The sequence below is a fragment of the Rhincodon typus genome, chromosome 5 (assembly GCF_021869965.1).
Source record: "Rhincodon typus isolate 14 chromosome 5, sRhiTyp1.1, whole genome shotgun sequence".
Lineage (NCBI taxonomy): Eukaryota > Metazoa > Chordata > Chondrichthyes > Orectolobiformes > Rhincodontidae > Rhincodon > Rhincodon typus.
Window position 1 is genome coordinate 4,388,843 of NC_063336.1, and position 22,231 is coordinate 4,411,073.

Here is a 22,231-nt window from a genome sequence, read left to right on the forward strand (position 1 = left end):
TTAATTTTCTGATGAAGGGTCTAGGCCCGAAACGTCAGCCTTCCTGCTCCTGTGATGCTGCTTGGCCTGCTGTGTTCATCCTCCTCTACACCTTGTTATCTCAGCCTATAGTTACCCACTGTTTGCCTTGCTTCCATTTTGAATCAGTGTGTCATATTGACAGTTTTCCAGTCCTCTGGTACTTCTGCAGAATCCAAGAATTTTAGGAAAATTACAACAAATCATCTCTGTAGTTACTTCTTTTTGGATCCTAGAATGCAAGCCATTAAGGCTTATCTATGTTTAGCCCAACTGTTTGTGTAATACGACTACTCCAGTGAAGCGATCATACTTAATTCTACCCAAGTATTCTTTTATAGTAATAGGATGCTCAAAGTATTTTACACCATGCAAAATGAGTCCATGTTAAGAAAGATTATTGTTTACTAATGACCTGATTAACTGCACATTTTGCTTCATTAATATACAACTTCCCGTACCACAACTCACCGTAAGCAAACTGGACACTGAGAATTCTTGTCATTGGAAGTTAGATCAGATTCGTGGTGAATTCATCCTCACCACTGACGGCAGACCACTGATGTTGGTCAACTCGAAGCAGGATAATATAGCATGATCCACGGGCACCAGCCATGTGCAATCCTCATACGTGGAAGTTATTATTTGGGCAGCACTGTGGCTCAGTGGTTAGCACCGTTGCCTCACAGCATGATTCACTTCCACCCTTGACAACGATGTGTTGAGTTTGCACATTGTCCCTGTGTCTGTGTGGGTTTTCTCCGGATTCTCTGGTTTCTTCCCAAAGTCCAAAGATGTGCAGATCAGATGGATTGGCTATGCTAAGTTTCCCATAGTGTCCAGGGACGTGTGGGTTAGCTTTGGGAAATGCGGGGTTATGGGGTCTGGATAAAATGCTCTTCGGAGGGTCAGTCAGGAATCGATGGGCTTCCAAACTGTAGGGATTGTATGATCTGATTTTTGCTAACCCTGGAGGATATCCAAAATACTTGCAGGGTGTTTAGGAAGTACAGAATTGCATTACAGGCCATACTAACATTGAAGGGTTGATGCACGGACTCTTGCAGGGACAGGTGCCTAGATTGCAGACAGCACCAAGCTGCATTTTAGGATTTCTTGCATGCTCTGTTAACGATCGCTCACTTAATGAGTACACATGTTAAAGTTGCCAACCAGCTACACCTCAGATCTGTCTGGCGTTTTCTGCTACTTGTCATTGTTGCTGACCTCCTGAGCTAGTGGTGCAACTTTGATCAAGGTTTATTTCGTCCCATCTCTGTAAGGCTTTAGTGATATCCGCTTTCCTGATTACTATTATATTCATAAGAACATAAGACCCAGGAGCAGGAGTGGGCAATTTAAGACCTTGTGCCTGCTCCAACATTCAGTCCATGGCTGATCTCATTTTGCCCTCAACTCCACTTTCCTGCTTGCTTTCCATAACCCTTCAACCAATTACAACTTTCTGTATGGTCCTGGGCAGAGCAGTTGTCATACCAGGCCGTCATGCACCTAAATAGAACCCGTTCGATTGTGCATCGGCAAAAGTTGGTGAGGGTCCTTATGGACATGTTGAATTTCCTAAGCCGCTTGAGGAAGAAGAGGTGTTGTTGTGCCTTCTTGACCATCACATAGAAACATAGAAAATAGGAGCAGGAAGAGGCCATTCAGTCCTTCGAGTCTGCTCCGCCATTCTTCATGATCATGGCATTTTGTTCAACTCAATAGCCTAATCCTGCTTTCTCCCCATAACCTTTGATCCCATTCTCCCCAAGTGCTGTATCTAGTCGCCTCTTGAATATATTCAATGTTTGGCATCCTGTAGTAATAAATTCCACAGGCTCACCACTCTTTGGATGAAGAAATGTCTCCTCATCTCTGTCCTAAATCGTCTACCCTGAATCCTCATTCTGTGACCCCTGGTTCTGGACATACCCACCATCGGGAACATCCTCCTTGCATCTACCCTGTCCAGTCCTGTTAGAATTTTATAAGTCTCTGTGAGATCCCCTCTCATTCGTCTGAACTTTAGTGAAAACAATCCCAACTAGTCAATCTCTCCTCATATGTCATACCCGCCGTCCCTGGAATCAGCCTGGTAAACCTTTGCTCTACTCCCTTGAGAGCAAGAGCATCCTTCCTCAGAAATGGAGACCAAAGCTGCACACGGTAGTCTAAGTGTGGTCTCACCAAGGCTCTGTACAACTGCAACAGCACATCTCTGCTCCTGTACTCAAAATCTCTTGCAGTGAAGGCCAACATACCATTTTCCTTTTTACTGCCCACTGCACCTGCATGCTCACCTTCAGCAACCGGTACACAAGGATACCCAGGTCCTGCTGCATTTTTCCCTCTCCCAAAATATAGCCATCCAGGTAATAATCTGCTTTGTTGGTTATCGTCATTCCTAGGAACTTAATGCTCTTGACCATCTCCACCTCAGCTCTGCTGATATAGATGGGGATTTGTGTCCTCCACCTTTCTTCCTGAAGCCAATGATCAGTTCTTCTGTTTTGTCGACATTGAGAGAGAGGTTGTTATTATTGCACCAGAACACCAAGCCCTCTATCTCCTTCCCGTATTCTGACTCATCGTTGTTTGATATCCGTCCTACGCTGTGGTGTTGTCAGCAAACCTGTAAATCCTGTTCATTTGGAATTTGGCTACACAGTTGTGGGTGTACAGGGGGTGCAGTTGGGGGGTGAGAATGCATCCCTGTGAGGCTCCAGTGTTGACAGTTATTGTGGAGAAAGTGCTGTTGTCTGTCTTCACTGACTGTGCTCTGCGGGTCAGGAAGGTGAAGATCCAGTTGCAGAGGGTGGAGCTGAGACCTAGGTCTTGGAGTTTTGAGATTAGTCTGAAGCGGATTTTGGTGTTGAACGTGGAGCTGTAGTCGTTCAGTAGGAGCCTGATGTAGGTGTCCTTGTTATCCAGATGCTCCAGGAATGAGTGTAGGGCTAGAGAAATGGCACTTAAGTCTAAGTCCGAGAGAAATAGAAGAGCAGATAGCATCATAGAGTCATACAGTATTAAAAAAATGTCGTTAAATTTCAGGGAAGTCTAACATCATAGGGTGGTGATAGTAGTAGATGGTACAGTAGTTGTAGTATTAGATTGTGATAAAATACAATTTCGTTCACATTAACTGGGTTAGTCATGATGTGAAAAGTTAGAAGGAGCGGAATTCTTAAAATTTAAAATTCTTAAAATGCATTCACGACATCTTTTTAAACTGGCGCATTGATAGAAGAAAGTGTGTCGTTCTTGACTTAATTTTAGGCAACAAAGCTGGGCAATAGTTAAGTGACAGTGAGAGAGCATTTTACAGACAGCTATCATGACTCTGATAGATTCAATATTATGATCGCAAAGGAAACAAATGGGCCTGAAATCAAAGTTCTAAACCTGAGAAAGGCTGGCTGATTTTAGTAAGACCAAATATGATTTGGCCAGAGTGGACTGGGAGCAGATACGTGCAGTTATATCTGTCTCAGAATAGGGGATGCATTCAAAACTGAAATAAAGAGAGTACAGGACCAACTTATTCCAAGACAGAAAAGGGGTGAGACCATCAAATCTTATGTACCCTAGCTATTGAGAAATATACAGGGTTGCATTAAGAGAATAAATGGGGGTGGAGGGCTAGTCACAGAAACTGAGGGCTGAAAACTGCAGAAGCTCTAGAGGAGTATAGAATGTATTAGAGGGAACTTAGAAGGGGGATTAGGAGAGTTAAAAGGGGACATGAAAGGATACTGGCAGGTAAAATAAAGCAAAATGCTAAGTTATTTTACTGGTACATTAAAAGTAAAAAAAAACAGAGGAAGGAATTGGGAACATTAAGGGCTACAGCAATAATTTGTGTGTGGGGTCAGTCGATGTAGGTCAGGATCTAAATGAATACTTTGTGTTAGTGTTCAGTAGTGAGAGGGATGATATAGATATAGAAATCTGAGAGAAGTTCTGTAATACAATTAATGAAATTAATATAGACAGAAAAAATCATTCTGAGTGGTCTAGTAAGCTTAAAAGTAGGTAAATAACCAGAACCAGATTACATAAATAGCCCATGTTGTTGAGTGAGGCAAGGGAGGAAATAGCAAGGCTTATTGCAAAAGTTTTCAGTTCCTCTTTGGCCACAGGAAAAATGCCAGACGTTTATAGGATAGCCAATGCAGTATCATTATTCAAGAAGGGAGCAAGAGTGTATGTGGATTTTAGCAAGGCATTTGGTAAGGTTCCACATGGTAGGCACATTCAGAAAGTAAGGATGCATGGGATTCAGGGAAATTTGGCTGTCTGGATACAAAACTGGCTGTCCAATAGAAGACAGAATGTGGTCGTAGATGGAAAATATTCAGCCTGGAGCTAGGTAACCGCAGAGATCTGTTCTGGGACCTCGTGTTCTTTGTGATCTTTATATATGACTTGAATGAGGAAGTGGAAGGGCGGATTAGTAAGTTTGCCGAAGACACGAAAGTTGGTGGAGTTGTGGATAGTGTGGAGGGCTGTTGTAGGTACCAACGGGACATTGACAGGATGCAGAGCTGGGCAAAGAAGTAGCAGATGGAATTCAACCTGGAAAAGTGTGAAGTGATTCATTTTGGAGGGTCGAATTTGAATGCAGAATACAGGGTTAATGGCAGGATTCTTGGCAGTGTGAAGGAACAGAGGGATATTGGGGTGCAATTCCATAGATCCCTCAAAGTTGCTACCCAAGTTGATAGGGTTGTAAAGAAGGTGTATGGTGTGTTGGCTTTCATCGTCAGAGGAATTGAGTTTAAGAGCTGCGAGGTTATGCTGCAGCTCTATAAAACCATGGTTAGACCACACTTGGAATATTGTGTTCAGTTCTGGTCGCCTCATTATAGGAAGGATATAGAAGCTTTAGAGAGGGTGCAGAGGAGATTTACCAGGATACTAGACAACAAGGTGCAGAGCTGGATGAACACAGCAGGCCAAGCAGCGTCATAGGAGCAGAAAGCCTGATGTTTCGGGCCTAGACCCTTCATCAGAAAATGATGATTTACCAGGATACTGCCTGGACTGGAGGGCAGGTCTTATGAGGAAAGGTTGAGGGAGCTAGGGCTTTTTTCACTGGAGTGAAGACGGATGAGAGGTGACTTGATAGAGGTGTACAAGATGATAAGAGGCATAGATACAGTGGATAGTCAGAGACTTTTTTTCCCAGGGTGGAAATGACTATTACTATGGGGCATAATTTTAAGGTGATTGGAGAAGGGTATAGGGGAGATGTCAGAAGTAGGTTCTTTATACAGAGAGTGATGGGCATGTGGAATGCGCTGCCAGCAGCGGTTGTGGATTCAGATACTTTAGAGACTTTTAAGCAACTCTTGGATAGGCACGTGGAGGATAGTAAAATGTAGGGTATGCAGGATGGATAATAGGTCAGCACAACATTGTGGGCTGAAGGGCCTGTACTGTGCTGTACTGTTCTATGTTCATGAACCAAGAAATGACGAGCCAGTCAGTCTAACCTCAGTATGTGGAAAATGTTGGAGGAATTTCTGAGGGACAGAATTAATCTAGTTTCGGAGAGGTGTGGATTAATCAAGAACAGTCAGCGTGATTTTGTTAAGGAGAGTTCATGCCTGACCAACTTAATTGAATTTGTTTGAAGAGGACACTAGTTATGTAGACAAGAACTTTTGATGGAGTCCCTTGGACTCCTTCAGCAAGGCTTTTGATAAGGTCTTGCATAGGAATCTGAAAACAAAGACACTTTCTATCTGGGAGGCTTTAAACCAGTAAGGGGCTGTGGGGAGGGGGTAGTGGGAGGGAGGGGTGGGGAGAACCAAAGAGAAAGTGAGAAAAGAGAAAAGGCTCACCTGATACAGTAGATGAGGGGAGCAAGTCTATTAGTTAAGGCAGCCAAGAGCTTGGCAAAGAACGAGGGAAGACTGCTGAATCAAACTGCATTTACTTCAGTGCAGAAGGCCTGACAAGTAAGGCTGATGAACTTAGGATATAGTTGGAATATCATAGCTATTACAGAAATGTGGCTCAGGGATGGACGGGACTGGCAGCTTAATTTTCTGAGGTATAAATGCTGTAGAAAAGATAGAAAGGGAGGCAAGAGAAGAGGGGGTGTGGCATTTTTGATTAGTGAGAATATTACGCTGTACTTGGGGAGGATATTCCTGGGAAATCATCCATTGAAGTTATATCAGAGTTAGTAGGAACTGCAGATGCTGGAGAATCTGAGATAACAAGGTGTAGAGCTGGATGAACACAGCAGGCCAAGCAGCATCCTGTTCCTATGATGCTGCTTGGCCTGATGTGTTCATCCAGCTCTACACCTTGTTATCCATTGAAGTTATATGGCTGGAACTTAAAAGTAAGAAAGGGATGATCACCTTGTTAGGATTGTATTAAAGGCTCCCCAATAGTCAACAGGAAATTGAAAACAAATATGTAAGGAGATCTCAGATGTCTCTAAGAAAATTAGGGTTGAAATGGTAGGGGATTTTAGCTTCCTAAATTTGACCGAGAGTGTCATAATGTTAAGAGCTAGGATGGGGAAGAAGTTGTTAAGTGTGCACAAGAAAATTTACTGATTCAATATGTGGATGTACCAACAAGAGAAGGAGCAATACTTGACCTTCTGTTCGGAAATAAGGTGGGACAAGTGACTGAGGTGTCAATGGGGAAGCACTTTGGGGCAAATGATCATAATTCTACTGGTTTTAAAATAGCTATAGAAAAGGATAGAACTGATTGGAGTAAGGCCAATTTTAATGTTATTAGACAAGAACTTTCAAAAGTTGATTGGGTGAGGCTATTTACAGGTGAAGGGATGGTTGGGAAGTGGGAGGCCTTGAAGAATGAGATAATGTAAGTTCAGAGATAATGTGTTCTTGTTAGTGTGAAGGGCAAGGCCGGCTGGTGTAGGGAATGCTGGATGACTGGAGAAATTGAGGTCAAGAAAAAGAAGGAGGTATATATCAGGCATAGATATCTGGGATGAAGTGAATCCCGAGAAGAGTACAAGGCAAGCAGGAGTATACTTGAGAGGGAAGTCAGTAGAGCAAAAAGGGGACATAAGATAGCTTTAGAAAATAGTGTTAAGGAGCATCCAAAGAGAATCTATAAATATATTAAGGCAAAACAGTAACTAGGGAGAGAATAGGGCCCCTTAAAGATCAACATGACTGTTTATGTGTGGAACCATAGGAAATGGGTGAGATACTGAATGAATATTTTGCATCAGTGTTTACTGTGGAGAAGGACTTGGAAGCCAGCAAGCTTGGGGAAATGTATGTTGATGTCTTGAAATGAGTTCGTATTACGAAGAGGAGGTGCTGGAAGTCTCAAAACGCATAAAGATAGATAAAGCCCTGGGACCTGATCAGCTGTTTCCCAGCACTTTGTGGGAAGCTAGGGAAAAGATTGCTGGCCCCTTGCTGAGATAGTTATAACATCGAGGTTGGCTATTGTGGTGCATTAGTTAAAAAAAGGCTGTAAGGAAAAGCCAGGGAACCATAGACCGGTGAGCCTTATGTCATGGTGGGTAAGTCATTGGAGGGGATTCTGAGGGACAAGATTTACTTGCGTTTGGAAAGTAAAGGTCTGATTATGAATCGTCAGCGTGGCTTTGTGCATAAGAAATCATGTCTTACCAACTTCCTTGAGTTTTTTGAATAGGTGGCAAAGAAAATTGATGAAACCAGAGTGGTTCACATATGTATGGACTTCAGGAGAGTGTTCAACAAAGTTCCGCATTGTAGACTGATTAGTAAGGTTGGATCACATGGGATCCCGGGGGACCTAGCCAATTGGATACAAAATTGGCTTGATGGTAGAAGACAGAGCATGGAGTTGAGATTGATTTTCAGACTGGAGGCCTGTGACAAGTGGTGTGCCACAAGGATCAGTGCTGGGTCTACTGCTTTTTGTCATTTATATAATTGATTTGGATATGAGTATAGGAAGTAAATTTGCAGATGACATTCAAAATAGGTGGTGTAGTGGACAGTGAAGAAGATTATCTCAAAGTACAACAGGAACTTGATCAGATGGGCCAGTGGGCTGAGGAGTGACAAATGGAGTTTAATTTCGACAAATATGAGGTGTTGCATTTTGGTAAGGCAAATCAGGTCAGGACTTATGCAGTTAATAACAAGGCCGTGGGGAGTATTGCCAAACAAAGCGACCTAAGGATGCAGGTGCACAGTTCCTTGAAAGTGGAGTTACAGATAAACCGAGTGGTGAAGAATGCATTTGGCATGCTTGCCTTCATTGTTAGTAACATGGAGTTGTGATATCATGTTATGTCTGTTCAGAACATTGGTGCAGAAAAGATTTACAAGGCTGTGTACTGGAGGTTGTACTGGACAGTTTGAGCTTTAGGAAGAGGCTGAATAGGCTGGGGCTTTTTTACCTGGAGTGTCCGAGTTTGAAGGGTAACTTTCTAAGAGTTTATAGAATGATGAGGGGCATGGAGAAAGTGAATAACAAAGGTCTTTTTACCAATGTTGGGGAGTCCAAAGTGAAACGACATTGGTTTAAGGTGAGAAGGGAAAGATTTATGAAGGACCTGAGGGCTAACTTTTTTGTTCAGAGGGTGGTGCATGTATGGAATGAGCTGTCAGAGGAGGTGGTAGAGGTGGGTACAATTACAACATTTAAAAGCCATCTGAATGGGTGTATGAATAGGAAAGGTTTAGAGGTATATGGGCCAAATGCTGGCAAATTGGACTAGGTCAGATTGGTCGGTGCAGATGAGTTGGACCGAAAGATCTGTTGCCGTGCTGTATGACTCTATGACTCTATAAGACCAAATGGGATCCAAGGAAATTTGGCAAATTGGATATAGACGAAGAGTGTTTTTCTGACTGGAAATTGGTGTCCAGTGAGGTCCCACAAGGGTTAGTGTTGGACCCTTGCTGTTTGTGGTTTATATAAGTGATACAAACTTGAACATAGAAACATTGAGCCGTATTGATATAAAAATCGGTGGGGTGGTAAGTCTTAGATTACAGGAGGATATAGATGGGCTGTTCAAGTGGCACATAGGCAATCAGGAAGATGAATGGAATGTTGGCTCTTATTTCAAGGGGGTTGGAGTAGGGAAGCCTTACTGCAACTGTGCTGGTGCTGGTGAGACTACTGTGAGCAGTTTGCATTCCGTCATTTAAGGAAAGCTGTCATTTCATAGGAGGTAGTTCAAAGAGAGCTCTTGAGGATGATAAGCTGACAGAAGGATTGTCTTATGAGCAAAGGCTAGGGCTAGCACTGCTGCCTCACAGCGCCAGGGACCCGGGTTCGATTCCAGCCTCGGGGGACTGTCTGTGTGGAGTTTGCACCTTCTCCACGTGTCTGCGTGGGTTTTCTCCTGGTGCTCCAGTTTCCATCCACAGTCCAAAGATGTGCAGGGTAGGTGGATTGTCTAGGCTAAATTGCCCATAGTACCCAGGGATGTTTAGATTAGGTGGGTTAGACAAGGGAAATGCAGGGGTATGGGGAATGGGTCTGGGTGGAATGCTCTTCGGAGGGGCGGTGTGGACTTGTTGGGCCAAATGGCCTGTTTCCACACTTTAGGGATTCTATTCTATTCTATTCTATTCTATTCACTGGAGTTTAGAAGAATGAGAGGTGATCTCACTGAAACATAGAATTCTTAAGGAACTTGATAATGTCAGCACTGAGAGGATTTTTCCCTTTATTGTAGATTGTAGGACCAGAAGCCATAGTCTCAGAATAAAGAGGTGCTAATTTAAGCCTGAGATGAGGAGGAATTTCTTCTCTCAGAGGGATGTGTGTCTTTGGAACTTGTTGCCACAGAGAGCTGTGGGAGCAAGTCCTTGTGTGTATTTAAGTCTGAGACAGATGGATTCTTGATCAGTAGGGGAATCAGTGGTTATGAGAAAGGGGAGGAAGTTGGACGTGATGAGTGTCGGATCAGCCATGACTCTGTTGAATGGCAGAGCAGGTTTGAGGGGCCAAATGGTCAGCTTCTCTTTCTATGTCTCATTGCCTTATGGTCTTATGGACCTTAAGTCAATTTAAGGAGCAGAAAGACAGATGTTCTTTATTAGCAATGGTTTGAAGGGTTATGGGGAGTGAACAGGAAATTGGAGTTAAGATGAGCTGTGAAGAGCCAAGATGGTATCAAATGGCTAAGCAGTCTTGATGGCTTGAATTGCATCTTTCTGCTCCATGTTCTTATGTTATTATGTGGTGTGCTCATTCAGAATGATGGAAGTTGCAAAGGAAATCTTTGGGACTTATTGGCATCTAAGTGAAGCTAAAGTAATGTGACAGTTGCAAGAGCTGGTTCTGGAAATTTGTGTCTTGTGAGTATTGGCTAAACAAACTCCATCATAGAGGTCACATTAATACCGCAAGCAGATGTTTGGATCGACAAAACTCTTTTCAGGATGAGGATAATTCTTAAGATAAATACTATATCACCTTTAAATTTGCTAATGTCAAATCTGCCTGGGTACAAGTATTTGATATCATTCACTGATTTGATTGCATTACATGTGGACTCCGAGTTTGAGAGCTGACTGGATACACCATGGTGCATCTATGAGGTTGAGAGTTACATGGATAACGCATTTGCTTGATTGATTTATTGTCACGTGTACCGAAGTACAGTGAAAAGCTTGGTTTACGAGCAGTACAGGCAGATCATAGTAAGCAAGGATGTACAGATCAAAAAGACTTAGAGGCATACATTACACAGGGCGTGTGCTAGGTGAGATTGACGTTAGTGAGACCAGCATTACTTGAGGCTAGAAAGTCCGTTCATCAGTCTAATAACGGCTGGGAAGAAGCTGTTTCTGAACCTGCTGGTGCATGTGTTCAGGCTGCTGTATCTTCTGCCTGATGGAAGAGGTTATAGGAGATCGTTACCAGGGTGCGATGGGTCTTTGATGATATTGGCAGCCTTTCTGCGGCAGCGAGCCATGTAAATGGAGTCCATAGGTGGAAGGTTTGCTCCCGTGAAGGTGTGGGCTGTGCACACCACTTTCTGTAGTTTCTTATGATCCTGAGCAAAGCAGTTACCGTACCAGGCTGTTATGCACTCGGACAGTATGCTTTCAGTTGTGCATCTGTAGAATTTGGTGGGAATCCTTATGGACATGCCGAATTTCCTGAGCCGCCTGAGGAAGAAGAGGCGCTGTTGTGCCTTCTTGACAGTTGCATCTATGTGGGAAGTCCAGGACAGGTTGTTAGTTATCATCACTCAGAGGAAATTGATGCTCTCCACCCTCTCAACCTAAGTTCTGTTGATGTAGTTGGGACGTGTTCTCCATATTTTTAGAGAGGTGGTCACACTGCAGCTTAAGGGACGGAAGAAGAAAGGGAATGGATGACTGACAGATAGTCTGATAGCAACGGGCTGGTAGCACAGAAATCCCCTGTGGTTCCACTCACAAATTGATTTTCTATCTTGGAAGTTAATGAGGTCTTTGGTTCATGGAGTGAGTGTAGTCAGAGCCAGGCTTCTGGCGCTTCAAACCACCTAAATGTACAGGAGGGAAGGAAGAAGAAAGGAGGAGCAGTAGTGTTAGGGGATTCATTAGTTAGGGAAACAAACAAGTGTTTTTGTGACCATCAACGTAATTCCAGGATGGATCCCCAGAGCCAGGGTCAAGGATGTCACAGAGCATCTATGGCACATTTTTCTGGGAGAGGGTGAACACATTGGTACCAATAATATAAGTAGCAAGGGGGATGTCGTTCTGCTATCAGTATTCAGGGAGCTAGGTAGAAAATTACACAAATTTAGTAATCTCCAGAATACTCCCAGCTCCTCTTGCAAGTGAGTACAGAAATAAGGTGATAAGGCAAATGAATGCATAGTTGGAAATATATGCAGGACAAAGGGCTTTAGATTCCTGAGAAACTGGGATTGGCTGTGAAGAAGATGGCACCTGCACAAGCTGGACAGGTTGCACCTGAACAGAGCTGAGACTGAAACAAACACAGAGAATGCTAGAGAACTAGAATCAAACTGGACTTTTTGTTAACTCAGTTTCACTCAGTACGGAGAATGCCAGACCTGCTGAGTTTTTCCAGCATGTTCTGCATTTGTTTCAGGTTTCCAGCATTCATAGTATTTTGCTTTCATTGGAGCGTTGGGATAAAATTAATAGTCACAGGAAAAAATATGGGTTAATTTGGAAGAGTCAGTATAGATTTGTTAAAAGAAATTTGTGTCTAAGTAACTTAGTGGCATGTTTTGTAAAGGTGACAAGAGAGTTGATGAGGACAAGGCTGTTGATGTGTTGTTCACGGACTTCCAAAAGGCATTCAATACAATGTCACATGGTAGATTTGTGAAGGACATTATAGGTCATGGAATAGAAGGGATATTAGCAATGTGTATACAGAATTGACTGAAAGATTGGCAGAAAGAGGCCATTCGGCCCACTGAGTCTGTACTGAACCTCCAAACTGCATCCCACCCAGACCCACTCCTGAAACTCTGCATTTTCCATGGCTAATCCACCTAGCCTTAACATCCCTAGATACTACAGGGTAGTTAGGCATGGCCAATCCACCTAACCTGCACCACTGTGGACAACGGGACCAAACTGGAGTACCCAGCAGAAACCAATGCAGATACGGGGAGAACATGCAAACTCCACATAGACAGTCACCCAAGGCTGCAATCAAACCCAGGTGCCTGCTGCTGTGAGGCAGCAGTGCTAACCACTGAACCACTGTACCACCTCGTGTATTAATGAATATTTTCTGGGCTAGAAGAAAGTTTGTATGGAAGTTCCCCAGAGGTCAGTGTTTGGACCTCTTCTTTTCCTCATATATGTGAAGGATAATATCAAAGATTGCAGACAACAAACCTTGGGTGAATGATAAAGTGTAAAATGGACAGTGTAGTACTTCAGAGGTGGTGCAGTGGGAGCATAGGTGGCAGATGAGGTTCAATGCAGGGAAGCATGAAGTAATATACTGTGGTACAAAGAACATAGAGAAGCAGTATAAATTAAAAGATATAAATCTATAAGGTGTGCAGGAGCAGAGAGACTTTTGGAAATATGTGTGTAAGTCATTTAACATTGCAAATCAGGTAGAGAGAACTGTTGAGCAACAAGAACAATGAATGGTCTAATGGGGAAAGGCAGGAGATTAGCACTAAGAAAAGAATCTTAGATAGCTGGACATAATGGACTGAATGGCCTGTTTCTGCACCACAAGACTTTCAAGAATGATATAGACGTAATTCTTAGGACTAATGGGATCAAAGAATACGGGGAGAAAGCAGGAACAGGGGACTGAGTTGTATGATCAGCCATGATCATATTGAACAGCAGAGCAGGCTTGAAAGGCCTATATGCACCTATATTATATTCTATATGTGGCCTTCATCCTTAATGTCCACATCCAATGTTCGTAATTATTTTTCTTCAACCTCTCAAATTCTTCATTTGTCTACACAGGCTGGATCATATTGAATCATATTGAATGGTTGTGCAGGTTGTCGAGGCCCGAAACGTCAGCCTCTCTGCTCCTAGGATGCTGCTTGGCCTGCTGTGTTCATCCAGCCCTGCACTTTGTTGTCTCGGATTCTCCAGCATCTGCAGTTCCTACTATCTCTGAATGGCCTACTCCTTCTGTTCCATTTTTCTGGATTAAAGCACACAATATTTTAGGCCTCATTAATAGGGTCATAGAGTACAAGAGCAGGGATTTTATGCCAAATTTATATGGAACATTGTTTAGACTTCAGTGAGAAAATTGGAGTTATATGAGTGCTGGAGAGATTTATAAGAAAAGTTCTAGGAATGAGAAACTTCATTCAGAAGGATAGATTGGTGAAGTTGGAACTGTTATCCTTGGAGAGGAAAAAGCTAAGGGGAGATTTGGGAGAAGTTACCAAATCATGAGTCATCTTGACAGAGTCAATAGGAAAAAATAACTTTCTCACAAAAACAATTCGGGTGCAGAATGCACTTCCTGAAGGTTTGACAGAAGCAGGTTCAGTTGGGGCATTCAAGATGGCATTATATCATCATTTAAATAGAAACAATGTGCAACATTATAGGTAAAAGGCAGGAAATTGGCAATAAGTGAAAATTCTCAGATAGCTGATGTGGTAACTATGGGGCTAATGGCATGGTTTCTGCTCCGTAACAGTTCTGTTATTCTGTGGTCATTTTTCAGAAATAGAGCATTCTAGCTTTCCACCTTTTGTGTAACAGGTCACAAGTGCACTTCAGTATTTTTTCTAAATAAAGCAATATTAGAAATTACTTTTATCTTGAAAGACCTTACATACTAAAATAAGATAATTTTGTTCCCCTGGTGATCGGCATCCTAACTACAAATTTGTCACAGCTGTCTGTACTCAGAGAAAGTGTTACTTAAGGATGAGAAACTTTACCTCTGTTCAAATTCTTTGTTGTCCAAAGCTATTGGCTTGTTGGTCTTCAATTAGTTTTCCAAATATTAACCACCAACATACTGGAGCCTTTTATAAATAGCTATGGTGTAGCTTGCCACGGTGTGGGTTTGTCTCCAACAGGATATATTACCTGACTCAGCAATGTTTGTTATCTACCACAGCATAAGACACTGACTGTGGATATTGTGTATTTGAATAGTTCAACAGACATTTATTAGAATTAACAATTATATATACAAACATTACATTCTTCAAATATATAATTATCAGGGTTAACATTAAGCTGTTGAGTTACAACATAGAAGCATCCTTCTATTACGATGTCATATCTCCCATTTTCCTACGTAAAATGGAGTATGAGATTTATCCCATTTGGTCACATGCTATAATACAGCCTGCCCTTCATGTACAAAGCCGAAGTCAGGAATTTAATGAAATAGTCCACACTCACTTGGATAAATGAAGCTCCAACAACACACAAGAAGCTTAACACCATCCAGATTATCAATGGTTTGGAAGCTCTTGGAGAGAATTCTTAGGGTTAGGATTTATACACATTTAGAAAATCATGGCCTAATTAGGGACAGTAAATCTGGCTTTATGCAGGGCAGGTCATGTCTTATTAACTTGATTGAATTTTTTGAGGAAGTGACACTGGTGACCAATGAGGGTAGAGCAGCGGATGTTGTCTACATGGATTTTAGTAAGGCTAGTGGCAAGGTCCCCCATTGTAGGCCATCCAGAAAATTAAGATGCATGGAAACAACCGTGACTTGGCCGTGTGCATTCAGAATTGGCTTGCCCATAATGACAGAGGGTAGTGGTGGAAGGGTGTTTTTCTGACTGGAGGTCAGTGACTAGTGGTGTTCCACAGGGATCCATACTGGGGCTTTTGCTGTCATGATATATATATTAATGATTTGGATAAAAATGAAGAAGGGTGGATTAGTAAGTTTGTAGACAATACAAAGATCGGTGGAGTTGTGGATAGTGTAGAAGTTTGTCAAAGGATACAGCGGGATATAGATCAGTTACAGATCTGAGCAGAGAAGTGGCAGCTGGTGTTTAATCTGGGAACGTGTGAGGTGCTGCACTTTGAGAGGTCAAATGCAAAAAACAAAGAAGAACATAGAACAATACAGAACTGGAACAGGCCCTTTGGCCCTCCAAGCCTGCGCTGACACATTTTTCCCTTCTATACTAAAACTGTCTTCACTACATGATCTGTATCCCTCTATTCCCTTCCTATTCATGCATTTTCCCAGGTGCTTCTTGAATGCTGCTATTGTGCTTGCACCCACTACCTCTTCTGGCAGTGTGTGCCAGAAACTTACCACCCTTTGTGTGAAAAATTTGCCTGGCATATCTCTTTTAAACTAGCCCCCTGCACCTTGAGATAACAAGGTGTAGAGCTGGATGAACACAGCAGGCCAAGCAGTATATAGGAGCAGGAAGGCTGACGTTTCGGGCCTAGACCCTTCATCAGAAATGGGGGAGAGGAAGGGGATTCTGAAATAAATAGGGAGAGAGGGGGAGGCGGATAGAAGATGGATAGAGAGAAGATAGGTGGAGAGGAGACAGACAGGTCAAAGAGGCGGGGATGGAACCAGTAAAGGTGAGTGTAGGTGGTGAGGTAGGGAGGAGATAGGTCAGTCCAGGGAGGACGGACAGGTCAAGGGGGCGGGATGAGGTTAGTAGGTAGGAAATGGGTGTGCGGCTTGAGGTGGGAGGAGGGGATAGGTGGGAGGAAGAACAGGTTAGGGAGGCGGGGACAAGCTGGACTGGTTTTGGGATGCGGTAGGGGGAGGGGAGATTTTGAAGCTTGTGAAATCCACATTGATAGCATTGGGCTGCAGGGTTCCCAAGCGGAATATGAGTTGCTGTTCCTGCAACCTTCGGGTGGCATCGTTGTGGCACTGCAGGAGGCCCAGGATGGACATGTCGTCTGAGGAATGGGAGGGGGAGTTGAAATGGTTCGCGACTGGGAGGTGCAGTTGTTTATTGCGAACCGAGTGTAGGTGTTCTGCAAAGCGGTCCCCGAGCCTCCGCTTGGTTTCCCCGATGTAGAGGAGGCCACAACGGGTACAGCGAATGCATTATACCACATTAGCAGATGTGCAGGTGAACATCTGCTTGATGTGGAAAGTCTTCTTGGGGCCTGGGATGGTGGTGAGGGAGGAGGTGTGGGGGCAGGTGTAGCACTTCCTGCGGTTGCAGGGAAAAGTGCCGGGTGTGATGGGGCTGGAGGGGAGTGTGGAGCAGACGAGGGAGTCACGGAGAGAGTGGTCCTTCCGGAAAGCAGATAAGGGTGGGGAGGGAAAAATGTCTTTGGTGGTGGGGTCGGATTGCAGATGGCGGAAGTGTCGGAGGATGATGTGTTGGATCCGGAGATTGGTGGGGTGGTACGTGAGGACAAGGGGGATTCCTTTTTGGTTGTTATTGCGGGGAGGGGGTATGAGGGATGAGTTGCGGGAAATGCGGGAGACAGGTGGAGGGCGTTCTCGACCACTGAGGGGGGGCAGTTGCGGTCCTTGAAAAACGAGGACATCTGAGATGTACGGGAGTGGAATGCCTCATCCTGGGAGCAGATGCGGCGGAGGCGAAGGAATTGGGAATAGGGGATAGCATTTTTGCAGGAAGGTGGGTGGGAGGAGGTGTATTCTCGGTAGCTGTGGGAGTCGGTGGGCTTGAAATCGATATTGGTTTCTAGGTGGTTTCCCGAGATGGAGACAGAGAGGTCCAGGAAGGTGAGAGAGGTGTTAGAGATGGTCCAGGTGAACTTAAGGTTGGGGTGGAAGGTGTTGGTGAAGTGCTACACCTGCCCCCACACCTCCTCCCTCACCCCCATCCCAGGCCCCAAGAAGACTTTCCACATCAAGCAAATGTTCACCTGCACATCTGCCAATGTGGTATACTGCATCCGCTGCACCCGTTGTGGCCTCGTCTACATCGGGGAAACCAAGTGGATGCTTGGGCACCACTTTGCAGAACACCTACGCTCGGTTCGCAATAAACAACTGCACTTCCCAGTCGCGAACCATTTCAACTCCCCCTCCCATTCCTCAGACGACATGTCCATCCTGGGCCTCCTGCAGCGCCACAACGATGCCACCTGAAGGTTGCAGGAACAGCAACTCATATTCCGCTTGGGAACCCAGCAGCCCGATGGTATCAATGTGGACTTCACAAGCTTCAAAATCTCCCCTCCCCCTACCACATCCCAAAACCAGTCCAGCTTGTCCCCGCCTCCCTAACCTGTCCTTCCTCCCACCTATCCCCTCCTCCCACCTCAAGCCCCACCCCCATTTCCTACCTTACGACCTCATCCCAGCCCCTTGACTTGTCCGTCCTCCCTGGACTTACCTATCCCCTCCCTAATTCCCCACCTACACTCACCTTTACTGGCTCCATCCCTGCCTCTTTGACCTGTCTGTCTCCTCTCCACCTATCTTCTCCTCTATCCATCTTCTATCCTTTTCCCCCTCTCCCTATTTATTTCAGAACCCCCTTCCCCTTCCCCGATTTCTGAAGAAGGGTCTAGGCCCGAAACGTCAGCTTTCCTGCTCCTTTGATGCTGCTTGGCCTGCTGTGTTCATCCAGCTCTGCACCTTGTTATCTCTGAACTCCATCTGCCATTTTTCTGCCCATACGTCCAATTAACCTATATCCTGCTATATCCTCTGACTATCCTCCTCCCTATTCGCAACTACATCAATCTTTGTATCGTCTGCAAACTTACTAATTAGACCAGCTACATTTTCCTCCAAATCATTTATGTAGACCATGAACAGCAAAAGTGCCAGCACTGATCCCAGTAAAACATCACTAGTCACAACCCTCCATTCTGAAAAGCCTCCTTCCATCGCTACCCTCTGTCTCCTATGACTAAGCCAGTTCTGTATCCATCTTAGCAGCTCACCCCTGATACCATGTGACTTCACCTTTTGTACCAGTCTGTCATGAGGGACCTTGTCAAAGGCTTTACTGAAGTCCATGTAGACAACATTAACCGCTTTTCCCTCTGGAATCATCTTCATCACCTCTTGAAAAAATGTGATTAAATTAGTGAGGCATGACCTCCCCTGCACAAAACCATGCTGTCTATTGCTCATCAGACAATTTGCTTCTAAATGCATACAGATCTTGTCCCTGAGAATCTTTTCAAATAATGTCTCTACCATCGACAAGATACTCACATGCCTGTAATTTCCTGGATTATCCCTGTCACCCTTTTTAAACAATGGGACAACGCTCGCTATTCTCCAGTCCTCTGGGACCTCACCTGTGACCAAAGAGGATACAAAGATGTCTGTCAGTGCTCCAGCAATTTGTTCTCTTGCTTTCCTCAATATTCTGGGATAGATCCCATCAGGATTCGAGGACTTATCTACCTTAATACTTTTCAAGATGGACAACACCTCTTCCTTTTTAACAGCATCTTGGCTTAGAAATTTGACACTCCATTCCCTGAAATCATCCTCCACTGATTCATTCTCTTTGGTGAATACTGGCACAAAATATTCATTTAAGACCTCCTCTACCCCTTCTGGCTCCACACAGCTTCCCTCCTTTGTCCTTGAGTGGGCCAACCCTTTTCCTGGCTACCCTCTTGCTTTTTATGTATGTATAAAAGGCCTTGGGATTCTCCTTAATCCTGTTTGCTAATGAGTTTCCATGACCACTTTGTTAAGGAGTGTTAAGGTAAAGTATACAGTTCCTGACCCTGAACAGCATTGATGTACAGAGGGAGCTTGGACTTCAAGTCCATAGTTTCCTGAAAGTGGCCCTGCAAGTGGATAGAGTGGTAAAGAAGGCATATGGTATGCTTGCCTTTAGTGGTCAGGGAATTGAGTACAAGAGTCAGGATGTCATGTTGCAGTTTTATAAGACTTTGGTTAGGCCACACTTAGAGTATTGTACTAAATAAAAACCAAAAGAACTGTGGGTGCTGCAAATAGTAACAAAAACAGAAGTTTCTCGAAAAGCTCCACCAGTCTGGCGCATTTGTGGAAAAAAATCAGGTCCCTGAGGAAGGGTCACTGGACCTGAAATGTTAACTCTGATTTTTCTTCACAGATGCTGCCAAACCTGCTGAGCTTTTCCAGCTACTTCTACTTTAGGTAAGCCTATACCAAATGGACTGCAGTGGTTTAAGAAGTCAGCACACCACCAACTTCTCAAGGGCATCTGGAATGGGCTATAAGTGCTGGCTCAACCAGCAACATTCACAATGAATGAGCAAAATAAAAGCGATGATATTATGAACATGTGTCTTAAAGGCATACTTATACTTTGATGATGGTCATAATACCAGCCATATAAATGTGGTGCATACCAGACACTGATCAGTGGCTGGATATTCTATTTATTCAAAATAAATGGTTTTGCAATTCTATCAGTTACATAAGTTTTGATCACATTGTCATTCACATATGCTGTCAAAAGTTAACATGCTTTGTTTTTATTGGTTTTTCATTCATAATTTTACAAATTTATTTTCAAGCTTTTTAAAATCAGTTTTCACATAATTGTACATCATGTGGACATATAATCAAGGTGCGATTAATTACTTGCTTAGATGTGTGCAGCTAGAACACAACTTAAGAAGTTGACACTATTCTGTGTAAAGCAGTCTTTTAAGTTGGTTAACATAACATGAGTTCTGGGAGGGAAAATATTGCCCTGGTGGATTCCATCCTGAACCTCTGACACAGAGGTTGAAGTGCGAAGAACTCATCTTCATGGACTATCATTCTGTTCTCTATAGACCAGCAAACAAGTCATAGTACAGTATTAGTACTGAAACAGGACATCTTGGGTTTTATGGTAAAGTGATAGAAGAATTAATTCCAATTGAGAATAGTTTGAAGCTCAATAGGAAAGCTGATATGATGGAACCATACGCTGGTTTTTTTGATTGAAAGAACTGATCTATTTCATAAAATCAAATGGTTGGTAAAATACAAAGATAGAATTCAATAGTCGAGTTACATTTTGTCAGATAGTAATATGAAAAGAAATTATAAGAATCACATGTTGATTTGTGCACCCAGATCTCCAAATATGCCCACATGAAGTGAAATTCTATGTCAACTATACTGATTATCTGAATTTAGTCTTTGTAAGAGAATGCTTACCTTTGAAAAATGAGAAAAAAATGTTACTAGGTCAGGAATCTAATTTTTATCTCCATCTTATTAATTCCAGTAGATCAGAGAAATATCTAATAATCTGATTACATGTTATGCGACCTTCTGTTCTTGCTTTTCAGGAATGTAAAAAATTGTTAGCAGAATATCGCAAATATTTTCAGAGTACTAAGAAGCAAACAACTGAAACAGTGCGAGATACTCCATTTGATGTGTCAGAAATGTACATATTTGGTAAACTTGATGTCTTCTGCAAGAGACTAGAAAAGGTAAAATGAAATCCAGAAAAAGTGTTACAGTTATGGTCTTGGTTTCTATCCAGCAGCTGTACTGTTTTTAACCACAATCATACAATAAGAAAAACTTCTAGTTAAAGGAATTAGAGTGATATGAATTCACAAGAAGATTAAAGAAAGCTAATTTAAGTGACATCTTAAAGGAAATGATAAAGACATCTTAAACTTCCTGCAGCAGAATTGGCTGCCTGTTGAAGCCTTGCCATAGGCTGTCCCATTCTCCACAAACCTTTTTTCGCATTGATTCCTTACTGTGTTAATGTCTGTCCTACAGGAGGTCAGAATTGATCGTTAAAGAGTTTACAGTGTCTAACATAAAGAGTCTAACATTAACTTAGAGGATTCACTGGCTGGCTGAAAACAGGGATTATTAATGGAGTGTTAATGGATGATGGTTTATATTTTGGTGATTATGACAGGGAATAAACATTGAAAGTCATTGATTTGCTTTTAGTTTAGCATAATCATGGATTAATTTTTATGTTCAGAAAACACAGAAATTGAAAGTTTTTTAGGGTAATTTTGTAAGACCTGATTAGTGTCAGAAGCAAATACAGTTTCTTTCTAAGAAAGGATAACAGGACAGTCAGGGAAAGTTCAGTGATCTTGATGTAAAAGTTTAGCTTGAGTGTTATTTTTAAAATTGGCAGATTATTAAAAGACTGAATAAGTCTAAGCTTTCAATTTCATGTGTATTCATGTAAGAAAACTTCTCAATTCACAGGATAGGACTGTGGAGAACTTAAAGATTTGATAGAGAAAGAAGACCTCTCTGAATTTTGGATCACTTTTGTTTCCCTATAAAGGGCCCCCACAGGTTGAGTCACTTGCCCTACCACTCCAAAGGTGCTCACAGCCATCTTCTTTGCTATTGCATATTTTTGATTTCCTTCACTTCCAGCCTCCACCTGTACATGTTGGTGAAACCTCAAACATGCAGATCTTTCTAGTAGCCCACCCGTGAGCCCACCACATAAGCTCACACAAGGCCATGTTTTACCTCCCCAGCCCCTGGCATATGAAATGACCATGCTAGGTGTGGTGTCATATATTGTAGCCTCCTTTAAGCCAGATATCTCCTGACTGTGGATGAAGTCCTCCCTCCAATGTTATACCATTCTCATCCATGCTTTACTGTATCACCTCCCTTACAGATACTGTTGTCCTCAATCACAATTGTTGTCCCTCTTTTACCCCAAGCTTGTTTCCCTCAATCCTGAAGAATGAGTTCCTGAGTCTCCCTCCCATGGTAGAGGCCCCTTGTTCAGCATGCCCTCCCATCCCAATTTATGTGAATAGACCCAACAGACTGGCCATGTCCCAATATTTTGACTAGCTTCATTGGACAACTCCAGATCAGAAGTATCCAG

At 43.1% G+C, this 22,231-nt stretch overlaps 1 protein-coding gene across 1 annotated transcript in view; it reads left to right on the forward strand.

Annotated features, from left to right (window-relative positions):
- The window catches only part of LOC109930964 (dynein axonemal heavy chain 8-like), a 2,199,840-nt gene that overhangs the window by 1,336,944 nt on the left and 840,665 nt on the right, over positions 1-22,231 (forward strand). Inside the window, 1 exon segment of the mRNA XM_048596622.1 lies at positions 20,688-20,834. Within this exon segment, the coding sequence (XP_048452579.1) occupies positions 20,688-20,834 (147 nt within the window).